General features: G+C 35.9%; 1 protein-coding gene across 5 annotated transcripts in view; it reads left to right on the top strand.

The window, feature by feature from the left end:
* Nucleotides 1-17114, top strand: part of ec (ubiquitin specific peptidase echinus) — an 80291-nt gene that overhangs the window by 49760 nt on the left and 13417 nt on the right. For 3 of the 5 annotated variants that reach the window (XM_034317850.2, XM_034317854.2, XM_034317852.2), the window contains exon 3: nt 5379-5471. In XM_034317850.2, coding sequence (XP_034173741.2) covers nt 5379-5471 — 93 coding nt within the window. Of the gene's footprint in view, nt 1-44; nt 332-5378; nt 5472-11452; nt 13658-17114 lie in introns of those variants that run through there. The other 2 variants (XM_034317856.2, XM_034317855.2) reach the window with 2 other exon arrangements.

Raw genomic sequence — 17114 nt, forward strand, 5'->3', positions numbered from 1 at the left:
CAACCTGTCCGCAGGAGTCCCATAGGCGCTGCTGTCGGCGCGGTGCGGTCCCAGCCCTATCCGGGCATTGTTGCACCGTCGCCCGGCTAAGATAGTACTACTGCTACGCGTCTATCAGTGCCCGCGTTCATTAACACCGGCTGGATCATGTACAGTGTGACATTAAATCATTTGAAAATCTATCGTGGATTATCTACGAGCGTTTCGTGGTGAATAATCGTCGGGAGGACACGTTGTTCGAGAGTCGTCGATGCAACAGCTAGCGAAGCGAGGAAGGACGATGAAGCAGGATCAGAGACCCAGGAGGCAGGCCCTCTTCCAGATCGCCAAGGTTTGATGCGTTTTTATTTCTCGACCTTATCTTTTCTCTCCCACGGTAATCGATAATATCGAATACATTGCTGGAAGGATCCACCGTGTTGTGGCTCGATACGCTGGAATAACACGTATACCGTTACATGTATCTCGATCCCGAGGCTGTACCTGTTGATTCCACGGCCGGCAGGGCTTGTTTAAATTGCTCTGTGTATATGGAGCTTTTTGATTCATTCTGTTGATCTAATCTCTGCTTTCGTTTATTAAAGGATCTCGTCGATTAAAGGATCTGGTGGGTGGTAAACATTATTCATTTTGAAATTTTTAAAAATCAAGAGTACCTCAGGCTATATACCATAAGGGATACTTTTGGCGCAGGCCTATTTATTATTAAAGAAGACTCTCGTTATATTGCCACATGAGTGATTTGACCTTCACACGAATTTTCAAGCATACTAATGCTCTTTACCTCTCTTTCCCTCTCCAACTGAAACTTTGGAAACCTGACAAATTTTCAAACGGCAATATAACGAGAGTCTAGTGTATACATAAAATAAATAAACAAACGTTGATGTCATTTGGTATGAAGTGGTATGGGTTTTGGGTGTAAAGGATTTTTTTTAATAATGAGCGATTGGGGGAAGGGGGCTGAGAGGAGTGAAAGTCATGTTTTGGGTGTCATTGGTCTTGGGTGCATAAATGACATGGTACTATTACAACTGTAATCTATGTATACCATTCAAATTTTTATTAAACTCCTAGTTAAATATTGGATTTCCATATTGGGTCAATTTGTCCCAAACAGTACAGAAGGGTTAAATAAAAAATGTTTTGAAGTTCTTATCACTGAGGATTCTGATTGTAAGTTGTCCATGATTGAAAATCTAAGATTCTGTGAAGAATAACGTTTGAAAGGGTAGCTGATACTTTTGTAATCTATCGATAATAACATCGGTTCGGTTCGTTAAGCCGCAAGAAACTTGGACGGAATGCAACGAGATCCATTTTCCTCTCGTTTTTCCCGTCACCTTCCACCGAGTCGATTGTGAATGAACGCGTTTCTGGAGCAACGTTGTACGATGAAATGTGTTTCCGCGGTGTGACAGGGTTTCCACTTTGATGCTTTCGCGATTAATTCACTGTTACCAGCCGATCGGCCGTGCGCTCTATAGAAATCGCGTGAAATTGTTGGTTACACATGCTAATTAGCACGATCCTGGTGGGAAACCTGGCATTTCTCTGATGAAATCGACGATGGTAATGTATGCGGCAGCGTGTGAAGTGCGAGATGGTCGAGGGAATTCATAGAATTGGGGTGAAAAATGGCTTCTTATATTCTTTTTATTTTTGTAATAAGAAAAATATTTTTATCGATCATTTAGATAATTTTAAGTATGCTGATTTACACTTGTAATCAAATCAGGTTTTCCTAGGAGAAATGACGATATAGGAAATGCAGAAATTCTTAAAATCTTAATATTAGTTATAGTGTTAATAATTATTTTTGTATTTAAATTCATCATTGACAAATATAGCAAAAGATTATTAATTCCATTGAAAATTCTTATTTAATAATAATATGATTATTTAAAACATCTGGTAGAGTAATAAGTGCTTCTCATTGTAAATTTAAAATTCTTCGGAGTCATGCAGCAATAATTAGGTATTTAGCACAGGATGGAGTTATAAAGCGTAAATGCACGTAATTTCTACTATACTTCCTTTTGGATTCTTTTATAGGAGTAGCATGGTTAATACAGGTTAAAATCATAATTTCCAGACTTTTCAATTTATTTTAGTTTACTTTTTTTTTAACAATATATTCACTGAACGTATGAATCTTTCTGAAGGCATATGTAGGTTGATCGTCATCAAAGGGTTAATCTACTTGTTATCAGAAATCCCGTTCATAACGTGGATAACTGTTAATACAAGTTGGGTCGCTGCGTTTCTTTGCTAATTGGTTCGCACGTTAATTAATATGTATCCAGGTGCAGTTGATACCACTATTTTTAACGTGATCACATCATAAGTATTTAAAAATTTTATATCAATTTTATTTTGTATTAAATAATTTATTGTAGCAAAGCTCTGCTAGTAAAAATTTTTCAAGCTTCCAAACTCTAATTAACTAATTATTTACAATTTCTACATTTATTATTACACTAGAAGTCGCACGCCCTTTCCAAAATCACAGCTAATATTAATATGGGGGTAAACATTTTCCAAGCTTCCAAACTCTAATTAACTAATTATTTATATATAAAACAAAAACTTTTTGTTTTATTTAACAAAATTGATTGCAGCTGAGATTGTTCTGATACAAATATCCGTACGCTCGCTGGTAATAGCAAAATTTGTAAAGGATATACCCTTTTCTACGATGTCATGTACTGCTTTTACTGCCAAAAGCACGTTTGCGCGTTTTCTTTTATTCATCGAAGGGAAGTGCATGTAATAACCGAGACGTGCACTTGTCTCTCGTGTATTGTGCTACGACCTGACCTGAGAGCCATATTGATACGCTCCTGCTGGAAGGATCCTGTTCACCTGTTGGATCCCACAAGTCTTTCAAAACACGTCCATTGAATGAAAACACTTTCCCGCATACATACACGCTACTTCTCGATCTTCCTTTCATGATAACACTTAAAAAAGGAAGGAAAAAGCTGATCTCATAACACTGGGGACGTAATGGGGCGATTTAGGGTATTATGTGGAGTCTTCGAAAAATTTGCAAAATTTTAATTCTTTTATTAATTATTTCATTATATAAAATTTGAGGTTGAAGCCACTGGTGGTCAAGGCTGTCAATATTTCACTTTCTTTTTTTTTTTTTTATATTTTTAGTATATATTGCAGCACATTTCAAAGTGTATTTTTAATCAATTTCTTCATTAAATATTCTCTAATAGAATGTCATCAAAATAATATGCATCTTATCAAAAATCGAAAGACAGATTAATTTAATCTGACAAGTAGATCAGCGAACGAAGGACGAGTACTATGTACTAGAATTTAATTTATTTTTTTCTTCATGAATATTAATAAAGGGTTCGAAACCAGTTTCCCCTCGTATTCTCAGCCCAAGACGTTTGAACACGAAAAAATTAATTAGAATGTTCACTGTACTAATTTCTCACTGTCGATCATCCGAAATGTGTTCTATTTATCTCGCATAAATTAACATAGAATCAAGCCATCTGCTGATGGGTTTCAAGTGTAACCCATAAAAGTTGCTCGAGAAAATTTCTTCCTCCTGGAAAAAAATACATTTCGCCATTAGTGCTAATTAAATCGTATCATGATGAGTACTCGTTATTGCGATCTCGAATTCTGTAATTAGCTTAATTGCACGAAACATCCTTTCATCGAGATACGACTCAACTTTTATCGCTTATTTTAATTTTTTTTTTTGGTGCTAACAAATTAGTGTTTATTAAAGTACTGTAGTTAAAAAGATCACTATGAGGAGTACTTTTAACATTTTTTTGTAAGAAAATTTGATCTACCTTGAAACGAGTTGCGTTCTCAATATTATGAGGTAATACTGTTTAGATGAATAAAATACAAATAATTAATGGAAATAGGTGAAGAAGTTTCTACTTTCGAGCGACTATGAGATATTCAGTAGTTCTCAATACAAAGATAAAAAGAAAGTTTAGTATAGTTTCATTTTGTTTTAGAAAATCATTTACAAGAAAACTATCATAATAGCTAAAGGGTTAAATGGTAAAGAATTCAAGAAAAGTTTCTCAATTTTTTAATTTTTTTTTCTCAACCTTAACTATATAAACTCTTCATCGATATTTTTAACATAGAATGATTGGTTGCTAATAAAATAATCGACTTCGAAACCCACAGTGCCAGCTAAGGGTTAATATAACCACGTTAAAATAAATATAGTAGCAGTAAAATTGTACGGGAAGGATATCATGTAATTTTGTACTTGACGCAAAAGTATCAGGTACGTATGAACTTCTGGAATACCGGATATTTATCCAGTGACGCCGGAAAGGCGAAAATAATGTTCCGCTATGCGACAGGACACGGCTGCGGAAATTGTGATTTACTTTCCCTCGGAATAATAATGCATCCACGATATGGTAACTACTATCGTGCGTGGCTACAGGCTTGTTTCACTCAGCATGTTTTGTTGCGTTTACATACCGCGCTGGACAAAAGTAGAACAGCATCTTTCAAAAGAGGATACCTTTTTTTAAAATTCGACCAAATGACTTGAGATTTTTATAAAAGCTATAAAAATGTGAGTAATTACGTTCTTAGGGGAAAAAGTGTGACTTTTGACAATTTTAATCCTGTGTGGACAATCACAGTTTCTCCAAAAATTTCAAGTCATTTGATCTAATTTTGAAATAAATCTTTTATTTCACTTTTGTACAGCACTGTATATGCTTCCTGGTATTGCGTGCACCCTGCACGACCATATTTTTCATTTGCCTGCCGCCTAAATGAACCGAAGCCTCTATGAGATTTATTATTAATTAGCATATTGTAATTACGAGATATGCAGTGGATGAAAAAAGTATTGTAATAATTTACCATTAATCTTCATTATGATAATTATAATTAATCCTTGAACAGCGAAGTCTAGGTTAATCGTGACTGAAAGTGTACAAGAAAGTGTTTAATATATTGAAAGAATAATTTTTAAAGGAACAGTGTAAGATTTAGAAAATGAAAATAATATAGAATACAGAATTATATTAAAATTGGGGCTTTCTCCATGGTCCGCTGTTAGAGGGCTAATTGTGGAAATATGTATTACCTTTCCAGTTAAATCCTTGGCTAACGAGAGCGTATTTATACGGATTTATTATTAATTAGTATTCATTATAACGTGAAATATGGTGAAATGGGAATTTTCAAAAATAACAATACTGTAAAGTTGATTAAAGCATACTATTTATTAATTTGACTCTTCTGATAATTAATGAAAATTAATTATACACTTATTTACAACAGTATGTATACTGCTACAATTTAATAATTAATCGTTCTTATTTTTATTCTTATTAAAAATATACTTTTTTATGTTTCAGGTATTATGGCATCTGGACATCTTCCGCCGAAGCTTCAGGGAACTTTCAGGACACGCCTGTATGCGGGAATCCTGCATCTTCTGTGCCCTCAAGGTAAGCGAGATAGATTATCAAAAAAAAAAAGAAAATAAGGGAAAAAAATCTCTCTGAGAACTATCAGAAGACCTGACTAAATGTGCTCCTCGAGGAACACGTTCGTGAAGGAGGATGGAAATTTAGGATGACCCTTTGTGTGCCAAGTGTGTTCCCTAGACACGAGCCAAGTCTCTGAAATTGGATAACCTTGTTGAATTATTTTTAGACTAACTCATATTACATTTTTTTATAATCCTTCAGTTTTTTTAAGAAAATTAAAAATAGCTGTCTCATTTTATGATTAAAAATCGACTCCCAGCAGTTAACTGTTTTAAATGATTTTAATTAAACTTTTTAATACATAATTGTGTGTGCTCTAAAGTAAAATTCAGTCTTATTTACTTCCAATTAAATTTTTAAACAATTGTCTTATAATTATGTTTGTAATACAACCATTTTAAAACTGGGTACTCGGTTTCCCAGACAGGAGTTAAAACCGTTGCAAGGTTATCAAATTTCCGAATGGTCCTCGATCTTTTCAAGCAATTATGCTCGATTTAATGAGAGCCCTAAGCATGTGTCGCTTTCATTAACAGCCGCCTTGACATCTTTACATCTCGATCGTTCGGTAACAAAAGCGGACAGCCTTGAATGCTCGTTGTACGCGGAGGATCGTGCAAAAGTGTCGTTTCGAGTGATTTCGAATTTTTCTAAGTACTCTCTGACACTTCAAAAATTCTCAGGACGATCATGAAAATGGCTGGCTCGAGATAAAAGCATCTTACATACTCGAGAGCTTAAAACTACCAAAGATTACTTGCGTAGGTCGTCCACTTCGTGTTACAACGCTAATCTCTGGTAGGTAATCTAATCTTGAAAAAAAAGGAGTGCCTCTCTCTGTTTTACTGCCTTGGCAGAGGATAATGTTTGCATTATAAAATAGCGGCACCGCTTTACTCGGTGAAGTGTATGTAATCGAAGAATTTCTGAGAATCCACTAAAAATTGTTAAGGGTGTATTTACTTACCTTTGATGCAGAGGTATTTGAAAAATTATTCTATGATTAGATTTTTTTCTTAATAAATTGATTGCTTTGCTGAAGTTGAAAATTTCATTAATTCTTGAAAAATGGACACTATGGGTTATGGTTAGTTTGACCCATAATTTGAATGATATTGTATTCGAATTTGGAGACTATATTGAGCAATGCTCGAATCAAGTCGGGTAATGATTGGATCCGGTCGGCTCGAGTAATAATCGAATCACGTCAAGTAGAAGTCATTCAATATATAAATTTATTCGGGTACCCGTAATTACAGGATTCTCCTCAGAACTCAAACTCTACTCGAGACCTGTAACTCAATTCGAGTACCCGCACACCCCTACTATTTTTATTCTTAACAGATCTTATCTATTATTTTCGCATTATTCCATTATCCTGCATTTAATCACCAAAACATGTGTTTAAAATTTTATATAGTAAATTCACATTAATTTCTTGCATCAAAATTTGCATTTAAACCGGTTATATCTGGTACCTTTCCGTGCATCTTATTTCCTCGTAGACGTCAAAGAAAAGTTTGTCAACGAAATGATAATTAAAAAAAATATTCGTTCCCACCGATATATTTCCTTTTCGCGCCAAACAACTTTCACATGGAACATTTTTTCATATATTCACTGGTTTAACAAGATATCTCTGCGTTTCCAATTAAAATAACCACGCTGTGGATTCTGAAAAAATATCAAGATTTGCATATTATCGAAAAGTTTCCATTGGAGTCTGTTGGATGTCGATGGAAGCAGCGATCGTAACGGACCTCCAAGATCGTGTATGTACACCTTTCTCCGGTAAGAAGGAACACGTTTTCAGATGTCTTCCGATTGGTCGGATCAGCTGAAAGTAGTATGTCTCTCCCACCATTTCATTGCGTTGGTTCATTGTAGTAAAACTTACAGCGCGTAAGATTTCTTGGAAGCGTCGCGGTGCCGCGTGGAAGGAAACGCGTTTCGAGAATGAGGCATCATTCGAGAAGTAGGCGTACGATTCTACTTGCTGTTCTCACGGGGTTAATTAGCAATCTCAAGAGTTAATTGCCGCAGGCAAAGGGTACCCCGTTTCTAGCGAAATTCACAGGAACAGAGTCTGACAAAGGGAACGTACCTTCGTAACACCGATTGGATTTGAAATTTATGTCTCTTTATTATAGGAGATTCGAAAGATAGTATTTTTACAAAATTATGGCATCCTTCTTTTATTTATAGCTTTGGGATAATTTGGACGCCATTTGGCAATACGGTGTTAAGATATTAAACAACGGTAGAATTTAGAAAATGAAAATAATATTAAAATAATATTTCTATCAGAGATATTTAATCAGGATATGAACATTTTTATGCAAATGTACAATATCTGAGTCACAAAGTGAAAAAGAAACACAGTCACGTATAACCGTGAAAGCGACAAATATGAAACTTTCTTCTGGGAACAGGAAGCATCCCTGCATACCAGAGAAGGGGTACGTGTACCATCGAAGAATTCAACCTGACGTAAGATAGCTTGTGGTGATTCACCACAAACGTATTCGAAGGGTCGAAACCTTCTTCAGGGTTAAAGCGAAACGAGAAGAGATCCTTTTCCACGGTCAATTGGTTTGACTTTACGATTCTAAGCCTCCAGAGATGTTTCAGCTTCATCCTTTTAGGGTGCAGAAATTTTGCATAATAAATTTTCTCTAAAATAAGATATGAAAAAGAAATTTTGTGACCCACTATTTCCCAATTACTATTACGCCACTGATTTTAATTTTCTAAATGGAAAAATTGAAATTGCAAATTTTATTATTTGAAACTCACAATAATTAGGAGAAATGAAATCTTATTATTGACCTATACTACTGAAATATTAACTTCTCCCTGAATTCTTCAAAAACATCCACATCCTCATCAGGTATTCAATCGCAATCTACTTTGCTTCACATTATCCTAATGAACATTCACAATCAGACGAGACATTTATCCATTACAATGATACTAATTAGAAGCAAGAAACACGTGCTTAAAGAGTTGTTCATTTTTCGTCCTCGAGAAGTACAGTTAGGATAATGGTCGGTCATTTAGGCAATTAAAGGATATTTTCAAAGAGAGGACATTAGCAAACGTTTGCCACCTGGACAGTTATCCCGTTAGACTTCTGTTCGAGTAGTAACACTAGAGAAAATTTGTTCTCATTTTGCTCACTGCCAAGACTACGATTTGCGGTGGCACTGCGGTTGCACCGGTTATTATCAACACCGTCCACCTTCGTTTCCGGGCGTCTCCAATGATCCTCTTGAACTTGCACCTTCTATTACAGAAAACCACTCGGTATCACGGTTCTTCGTTGAAAAGCTAATTGTTTTCGTCTTACTGTTACACTTTTTGCCTTGGTGTCATTTTTATGGGGTATCGTTAACTGGTCTGACGATTGGTCATGGTACTGATGGGCGAAGAGATTTCTAAGAAGATTGCAAATTGCTTTTATTTTTGGATGACTTTCTACTTAAGCACTGAAAATTATTATTTGTTAGATACAAATTTTTGTAATCTTAGAAAATGTTGATCGATTAATCTTAGAAAGACCGAGTTTCAAATGTAACAATTCATTTTTAATGTCTTCTTTTTTAAATAATATTAATAGTATGTAACACTTCAGTATTAATTTTGAAGGCATAAATGAAAAATAATTATTTGAAAATTTTTCAGATGAGAAAAATAATATCTATATTTTCAATATCTTTTAATTGATGAGGTTGAAGAGCTCTCTCTTTGGTCTTTCTAGGGTTAAGTAATTCATTTTAATGAGGTGCTCATTAATTATAAGCACACACTTTTCCTGGTCGTTATATTACCAGAGCGTATATATACGCGTATTCACATTAATTGGATTATAAATTTCACCATTTTGTCAAATGTTATATGACGCATTAATTCGTCATTTCCAATTAAAAGGCTATAAATGCATTTAGAGTTAACTCGTCGTTCCTCCTGAAGGAGTATTTTCCAATGACGAGTTAACTCGTCATGTCCAGTTAAAAGGTAAAAATAATAAAAGAAATTTGGTGATAAGAGGATATTTTTCATTATTTCAAATGATGCAAAGGGGTTAAATGAATATTGAATAGCATATTGATGTTAAATTCGATCAAAATTCAAAGAAAGTTTCCATACATCGATGAAAACGATCCCGGTTTCCGGTTATGTTCGTGCACATCGATCCTCGTGATTCGTGACACAAGACGTAGGAAGAATGATTACTATTTAAATATTCATGGAACAAGCCTTTCGTGTGGGGACTTCGTTTAGTATTCAATTTTATTTAGGAAGAAGGAAATACGAGAGAACCTACGCGATTTGAGTGGCTGCTTGACTTACGCGTATTCGCCTACATATCGCTATTAAATAATAAAGAGAAGCGAATGGCGATAGATCTGTAATTTATCGCTGTAAAACACGAAGGTGGAATATATTACAAATTAGCTTACTGGAAATGAAACGACACCCACGACTAGTTTGCATGATATAATGTTGATACAGTAGCGATGAATGGAAGTATTGAAAACTTATGATCGATTGATATCACTGTTGTAATAATCTTTGATTTTTATTATATGGTAGCTAAATTGATTATGCTAATTAAGTAGTATATAATTAACTAGTGCCAATTATCAGAATAAGTCTGCCCCCTCCCTGAAAATGTGGACCGTTATCATTCTTAAATTTAAAAATTCCAAATCCTAAAAAATTAGAATATTCAAAAATATCAGGTTTCCAAAATTAAAAAATTTTTAAGGGACCTGAGCCACTCCAGAAAAAGATTCAGTAATTAGTGATTAAAGAAGATCCAAATTTATTTAGAGATTTTTATGATAATAATTTAATTTCTTACATTAAAAAAAATATAGTAAGTGTTTATAAATAAACGTTAAAATTTTCCAAAAAAAGAAAAATTCTCCATAGAATTATACCTGTTCCATGGCTTCCCTCAGGTAAACTGCATGGTATTGGCGTCCACTTTTTCCTTCCTCCATGGTTTTTCGTGTCGAGCTCGGGTAGGCCTGTCGTTACCTTTGTGTTGGTGACACACAGGACCCAATCGTATCTCGTACGCCAGGCTGGATATGTAGAACTGGCTTTTGTCTCGGAGAGCTCGTAGTACGGACCTCTCGTGTTTCTCGTACGATTCACGTACACCTTTACGACCACACGGAACCGTTCTCCTCGTGACTGTCGTCGTAGTTCTACGAGAGGAGCGGTGGTCTTCAGGGACGTAGAGAGTGATTTCAACGCGTGGTAGGCGCGATTCTTTCGAGTTCTTCTTCTCACACGCAACCGAACGATGATCAAACGAACAAGTACAGTTTCTTTTTCTGCCCGCTGATCACCCATACGACTGTCCAAAATTACGATCTATAATTTGCATAAATACTATGGGTGGCCCGTTTAGTTTTCTTTGAATGAAAGCGCGGTGATTCAGTCGTTAATATTGTGGTTTGCGGTTTGGGACGAATGGAAATTAAATTTTGAGATTTGACCATGTTAGAGTTAAATTTAGAATTTTTTTATTTAAAATTTAATTATAATACACCATGTGTTATTTAGGGTATGGAATTTTGATATAAATAATTGTTTACCATCTTCTTTATATAAGAAACATTTTAGTAGATAAAAATGAAAATTAGAAAACTAATTATTTGAGGCTTAAAAAGTTAGTTGCACCTGTATCGTAATCAACTGAATTATTTCTGTCCTCTAGAACCCATCCCCTAATTCGTTCCTAACACCTGCTCTCATACCCTTTTTCAAACACACTTGGTGATTGTATGGATCTCTTTAATCATCTCAATTATTAACACGTTCACTGTCACGTGTTATTTCCTCAAAAATATATCTCCTGTACTATTAAAAATTCCTTATTCATCTAATTACAAATACTTTTATTAAATATTTTAAATTATAAAAAAAAATACAAATAACAAGATATTATAAAATCAATAAAGTATTATCTAATAAAATTCCCAACAACTCCAACGCAGCAATCAATGTACCAAATCAACTTCAAAAAAAAAATCCCAGAATCTCTCAGAAAAGAGGTCGACCGAAGAAACCCGAGGAATACACTCCTGATTGGGCCTCCAGGTTGGTGAACGTAGGACAGCTAACCAGGTGACGTCATTGGCTTCTCGGGTCTACGTTGGGCCCGTGGCGGCGGTAGGGGAAAGAAGGGGTCAACGTGGCGAGAAGGAAGAGGAAAAGAGACAAAAGGAAGGGTGAGGAGGAGGGTGTTCCTCGGCACCGTGCGAGCCGCTGCTCTCAGGTACGAGCGCACGGTGCCGCGTGCAGGTAGTCTCGTGTTCGTTCTCCCCACGTTTCTACTACGCGATCGAACCATTTCCCTGCTCGAAAACGATCCCTCCTAAAACCACCCCCGTAATACCAACCACCGTCCCTCGTTCTATTCCACGAATCGATTAAAAGAGGGTCGAAAAGCAGCTATTTTATTAATTCGCGACAGTCGATCCCTAGTGGACGGTAAAAGTGGAGCGTCGATAAAGTTCACGGTGTCTCTGCTGGCTTCGCGGATCTGCAACAGAATTATTATAAATATCTCTTAAAACAAAGTGGAAAGTCATCTTCGATTGTAATTAAATCCCACGTTCTCTGGAAAGGGATCGAAATTAAACCAGTGATTTATCGTGAAAAATCGATCAGTGAATCCAGTGAACCTACTCTAGAACTATATCGGAAGTAGCTGATGATTCCAACTGAATTAACCGTGAAAAATCGTGAATTCTAAGTGGTATCTGCGAGAATTGAAAGAAAACTGTGTCAGTTCGAGGAGCGAACCACGTGGCACAGCGAAGTGGAACGAAAGATGCAACGGGTCGTTGAAGCCCGGAAGAAAGGATTCGAACTCATTCAGAAAACTGAATCCTTCGGTCACGCTTCTAGGAATCATCTAAAAATTTCCTCCTCATGATCATTCGTAAACAAGAGAAACTACAGTGTTTAATATTCCGAGAGTACAAAGATATATTTATTTAGGATCGTTTGAAGCTGTTCAGCTGGTAGATCGAAGAAGTTCGCTTGTCAAACGAGTTTATGGTTTTTAATCGAGTCTACGACTCGTCTGGCAACGGGTTCCCCTTGTACATCCGGCATGCAATTGCCGCGTACGATTCTCCCTCTTCGACATTCGCGGAGGATCATCGAGCCGGCAGTCTTTCAGAAGGTGGCCACCTGTTTCCCGTACGAGCTGCTTCTTCCTCGCCTTTCCTTCCGTGAAAGCCGTTTATCCAACGGCATCGACGATTATCCTTAATATTTCATCGTCCTGCGCGATAAATCGCTTTATTGCCGGCTGTAAATCAACTCCCGTGATGCCCTATTAATCGTACAAGGTAGATCGGGGGGAAATTAAAAATAGATAAGAAGAACACAGTTGTTTCTCGCCTAGAACGGTCTATCGCTCTAAGGAAACAGGGAAAAAAGTGGGCTGAACTGGGGGACGGAGAGTAAACTGGCAAGTGCAGAGGTGCGATGAAGCGTGGAACGTGTAGACACGGTAAACAGAGTTACATACGTATCTATCCCCGAGAGGATTGGCCGCGAGTAGCGGAGCGAAAATTTCTATTTGCTCGGGATCAGACGAAGGAAACATGTCTGTAATCTCGAACGTGCCGTTTATCCGGATTTCTAAACCAACGGCTGGTGGAAATTGCCTGATCTTTCGCGTGTGAACTTTGCGGACCTTGGAAGGATTTTTGTAACCGTGCAGAATTGTTTCGTCGTGGTTTAGTAATGAATCAAAATGGTGTTAAGATTTTGAAAAACTAGGAAGAATAAAAATTATTTTGAGATGAAACAAAGATGACACACGATAATTTATAAGCGATACAGAGGATTTTTAAATAAAAATGTAAGTGGTATTTAAGAAAATGGAAAAAAGACGATAGCGATCGGGAAGATTGCGGAAGAAAATGTTGAAGTGGATAAAAGTCCGCCAGGACGCGTCGGCGACGCCGACGCCGCTCGATCACGAGAAAAAGGACGAGGTGGTGGCAAAGGTCGAAGTTGAAGGAGCGACGCGAGAAGAGGAAGAAGATGATAGCGGAATGGAAAGAGAGGACACCCCGTCCAATATCGAGCTGAACGATCTACGAAAAGTATGCTGCACCTATTAATTCGATTTAATGCTTCCGTGAATTATCTTCCAGGCTGTTGTTGCAAAATTTTTCATTTGCAATCATTGATTTGCTGCTAAAGGTCGGGGCATGTAAATTTTCAACTACCTCTTGAGATCTGTTTAAACCTACATATTTTTGCAAACATTTGTCACTATTAGTGTTACATATTTTTTTAATATAATAAATTGGCTTTTTATGGTAATAATAATAGGATAATGTATATAGGACCATTTTCCTAAAAAAGTAAGAAATATATTATAATGAGTTTCTTAACCCTCGGATGGCGGACCATGGAGAAAGCCCTGATTTTATTTTCATTAACTTTAAGTTAAATTTACCATTTTTAAACGAAAAAATTTTATATATTGGAACAGTGTAAAATTAAAAAAATGAAATTTGGGCTTTCTCCATGGTCCGCTATCCGAGGATTAAAAAATGCATTATAATATATTTCTTACTTTTTTAGAAAAAGGGTCGATCATTATATAGAAATCAACAATTATATACGTTACTCTATATAGGTTTAGACTTCATTATTTTATTTTATTTTTAAATTTTAAAGAAAGAAAAATTTATTGCAGCTTTTATTTTGTTACAAGTTGGATGTTGTTATTATTCGGTCTCTGAAGGTGTACAAGGTTTTTGTGACACTTTTTTTTGTTTAATAAAAAAAAAGGTTCTTCAGAATGCATTAAGAGGTTGGTGAGATAAGAATTAGCAGAGGTGTGCGTGAAAGCACTCGAAGGAAATCCACATGGCCGCTCTTTGAAATGTCGTTAGCGTTCAATTTCTTGCGTTTGTAACACTCGAGAGATTGTTCGTCCTCGACGTGATTTTATCTTCTTAGCGGCTAACAGCAGTTAAGCGTTTCTCGATGACGATTCTCTATCGAGGTAATAAATCATCCATGGTTATAAAAAGGAAAGGGAAATTTCGCTTCATTTCCGAACCCTTATATAACAAAGATTTGCTTAGGTGTTTTTCATTATAATTCAAAATATTAATTTGGAGAATTTAATAAAGAAAAATATAGAATTTGAGAAGCTAATATCGAGTAATAATAATTTGGAAAAAAGAATTAGAAATAAATTTTTATATTAGATTATTACATTACATTTTTATTATAATAGTGCATAATGATCTAATTATCGATATTATCATTGACAAGTTAATAATAAAAGTAAAATTTCAATTAGGTGGCTTAAGGGGAGTTTAAATTGTACTTTATCTATACTAATAAATTAAAAATAGTTGTATTGAATTTCCAATGGGAAACCGGTAGAATTCGCTCGGAGCCAAACGTTAGGCCAGTCAGTGGCAAATATGAAATCTGTTATTGAGATTAATCTTAGAGCAAGGGCTCGGTTTCATTCATCGATTTCACTCGCTCAGCAATGTAGTTACTGCAAGCCGTCTGGTTTTTTCGATACCAGGCTAACCTGCTTCGAACAGGTGCAACATCCTTCTCGATACACGTGGACGTCCAGTCAGACTATCGTCGTCTTTTATATCGGCCAGCTTGCACGGCTGTGCCACATCTGTCACTATCCTATACCGCTGCCACCACTCTCGGTACTCGATACTCATCGAACGACTTTCATTGAAAAATTTCACCTCATCATTTGCGGTTCATTCGACGTTGATTTTTCTTCTGATCAAGTACACAACGTTACCTAGCTTTCTCTTATAAATCACTTCCGACACGTGCCGTTCATTTATTCATTGCAATTTATTGAATAATTTAATCTTGTTATCTCATATTTAAAAAAAAAAATAATTTATGCCCCTTTAATATTATTTTTCAAAATAACAAAATAGAACGTTCTAATAATTTCGTCTAGGTTTCTATTTTAATTAAAAATTGAATAAAAAGGAAAAGGAAGCTGAACACTATTCTTAATATTTTTTTATTTAAAATAAATAAAAATTCCACAGATATACTAATTCTCTTCAGCCTAGTACCAAGAATTATTTTTCATAATTGTCCTTGCATTGATCTAGAATTCTCTTGATTGCTCGTGTTCGCATACCCTTTTTTCCATCTTCGTTAACATTTTTCCTGCCGCTCTGTCTCTCGAAATGCTACGAGTTGAGCAATCAACCCCGACTTTCTACACATTCAGTGTCTGTCTACGATCGTCGATCGAGGATTAGTTACGAAACGAACTCGTTTGCCCCGAGTGTGTAGTCGCCTGCCAGGATCGCCATTTATTCACGGTATCTATTTTTTTTTTCTCTCATTTTACACAATCCCTTCGAACGCATCTCGACAAAGATGGTCGGTTAAAACTGGTGCGATCGTTTCGAAATCGTTCTTTCATTCATGGCAGACGAGAAATGGAACGTTCGTCGATCGCTTCTCATACGATGACTAAACCGCGGCTTTTCGTTCGGGTTACCGATCCGATTTACATAGCCGGAATTTGCATACGTTTTATGTAACCGGAAATTGAGAGTGCGTGGGCGTGATGAGTTTCCTTTTGCATTTGCAACCACACTCGCAGATCTTGCCTGGCGATCGAACGACCAACTAGGCTCGTTCGCTCCCTTTAATTCCTCGTTTGGTCATGATACTCGTGTCGTCGTACGTCGAATGCCTTTTTTGGTATTTGTGCTGTTTTTTCAGTGGATAGTAAGGAACTTTGTGTATTTGAGGACGCGTTGCTGCGTTGAGGTATTTTATTTGAATTTAAATAATTATAGAATAATATTTTATGGAAATCTTTTGGCTAAAAGTAATTTTAATAAAAATTGTGATTAGGGTGGATAATAGAAGCAATTATTTATCAGATGGTGATAATTTTTGATAAAAGCTTTCAAGAGAATATTTTTCCTAGGCTCTCGTTATATTGCCACGGATGGCGCTATAAGAGAGGAAAAATTTATCAAGCTTCCAAGCTCTCATTTGAAGAGGAATAAAAGAGACAAAAGTGTACTATTTTCGTAGGTTATATAATAGTATAAGTCAAATCACTCATCTGGCAATATAACGAGAGCCTACTGTAAAACGAATGAAATAAAATTCCAAGTCGTCATCAAAGTGTTAAAATATAAATTTGGAATAAAATATGAATCATTATTACTGAAATTCATAATTTATAAAAAACACAATTCTACACACTGTGCAATATTAATTTTTCGAAAAACATGTATAATTATTCACCATAATAATGCAATTATTTTAAGCAGAATTTCGCAATCGAATCTTTCATAAAATTGATGCTGTAATTATTGCACAACGCTTCGTTTTATACTGCATTACGCAATGTTTGCCCATGCTGTGTGGCCAAGAGATTCAAGTGCATCTTCTGCATCGGTAACGCGATACATTTGTCCCACAAAAGGCGATATTTACACACGTGGAGGTACTTCGTTACTGTCCATATCCATTGTGTTCACGAAGTAACATGTTGCCTCCAGGAATACCATTTTATTC

Source organism: Osmia lignaria, chromosome 6 (assembly GCF_051020975.1).
Source record: "Osmia lignaria lignaria isolate PbOS001 chromosome 6, iyOsmLign1, whole genome shotgun sequence".
In the NCBI taxonomy this organism is placed as follows: domain Eukaryota; kingdom Metazoa; phylum Arthropoda; class Insecta; order Hymenoptera; family Megachilidae; genus Osmia; species Osmia lignaria.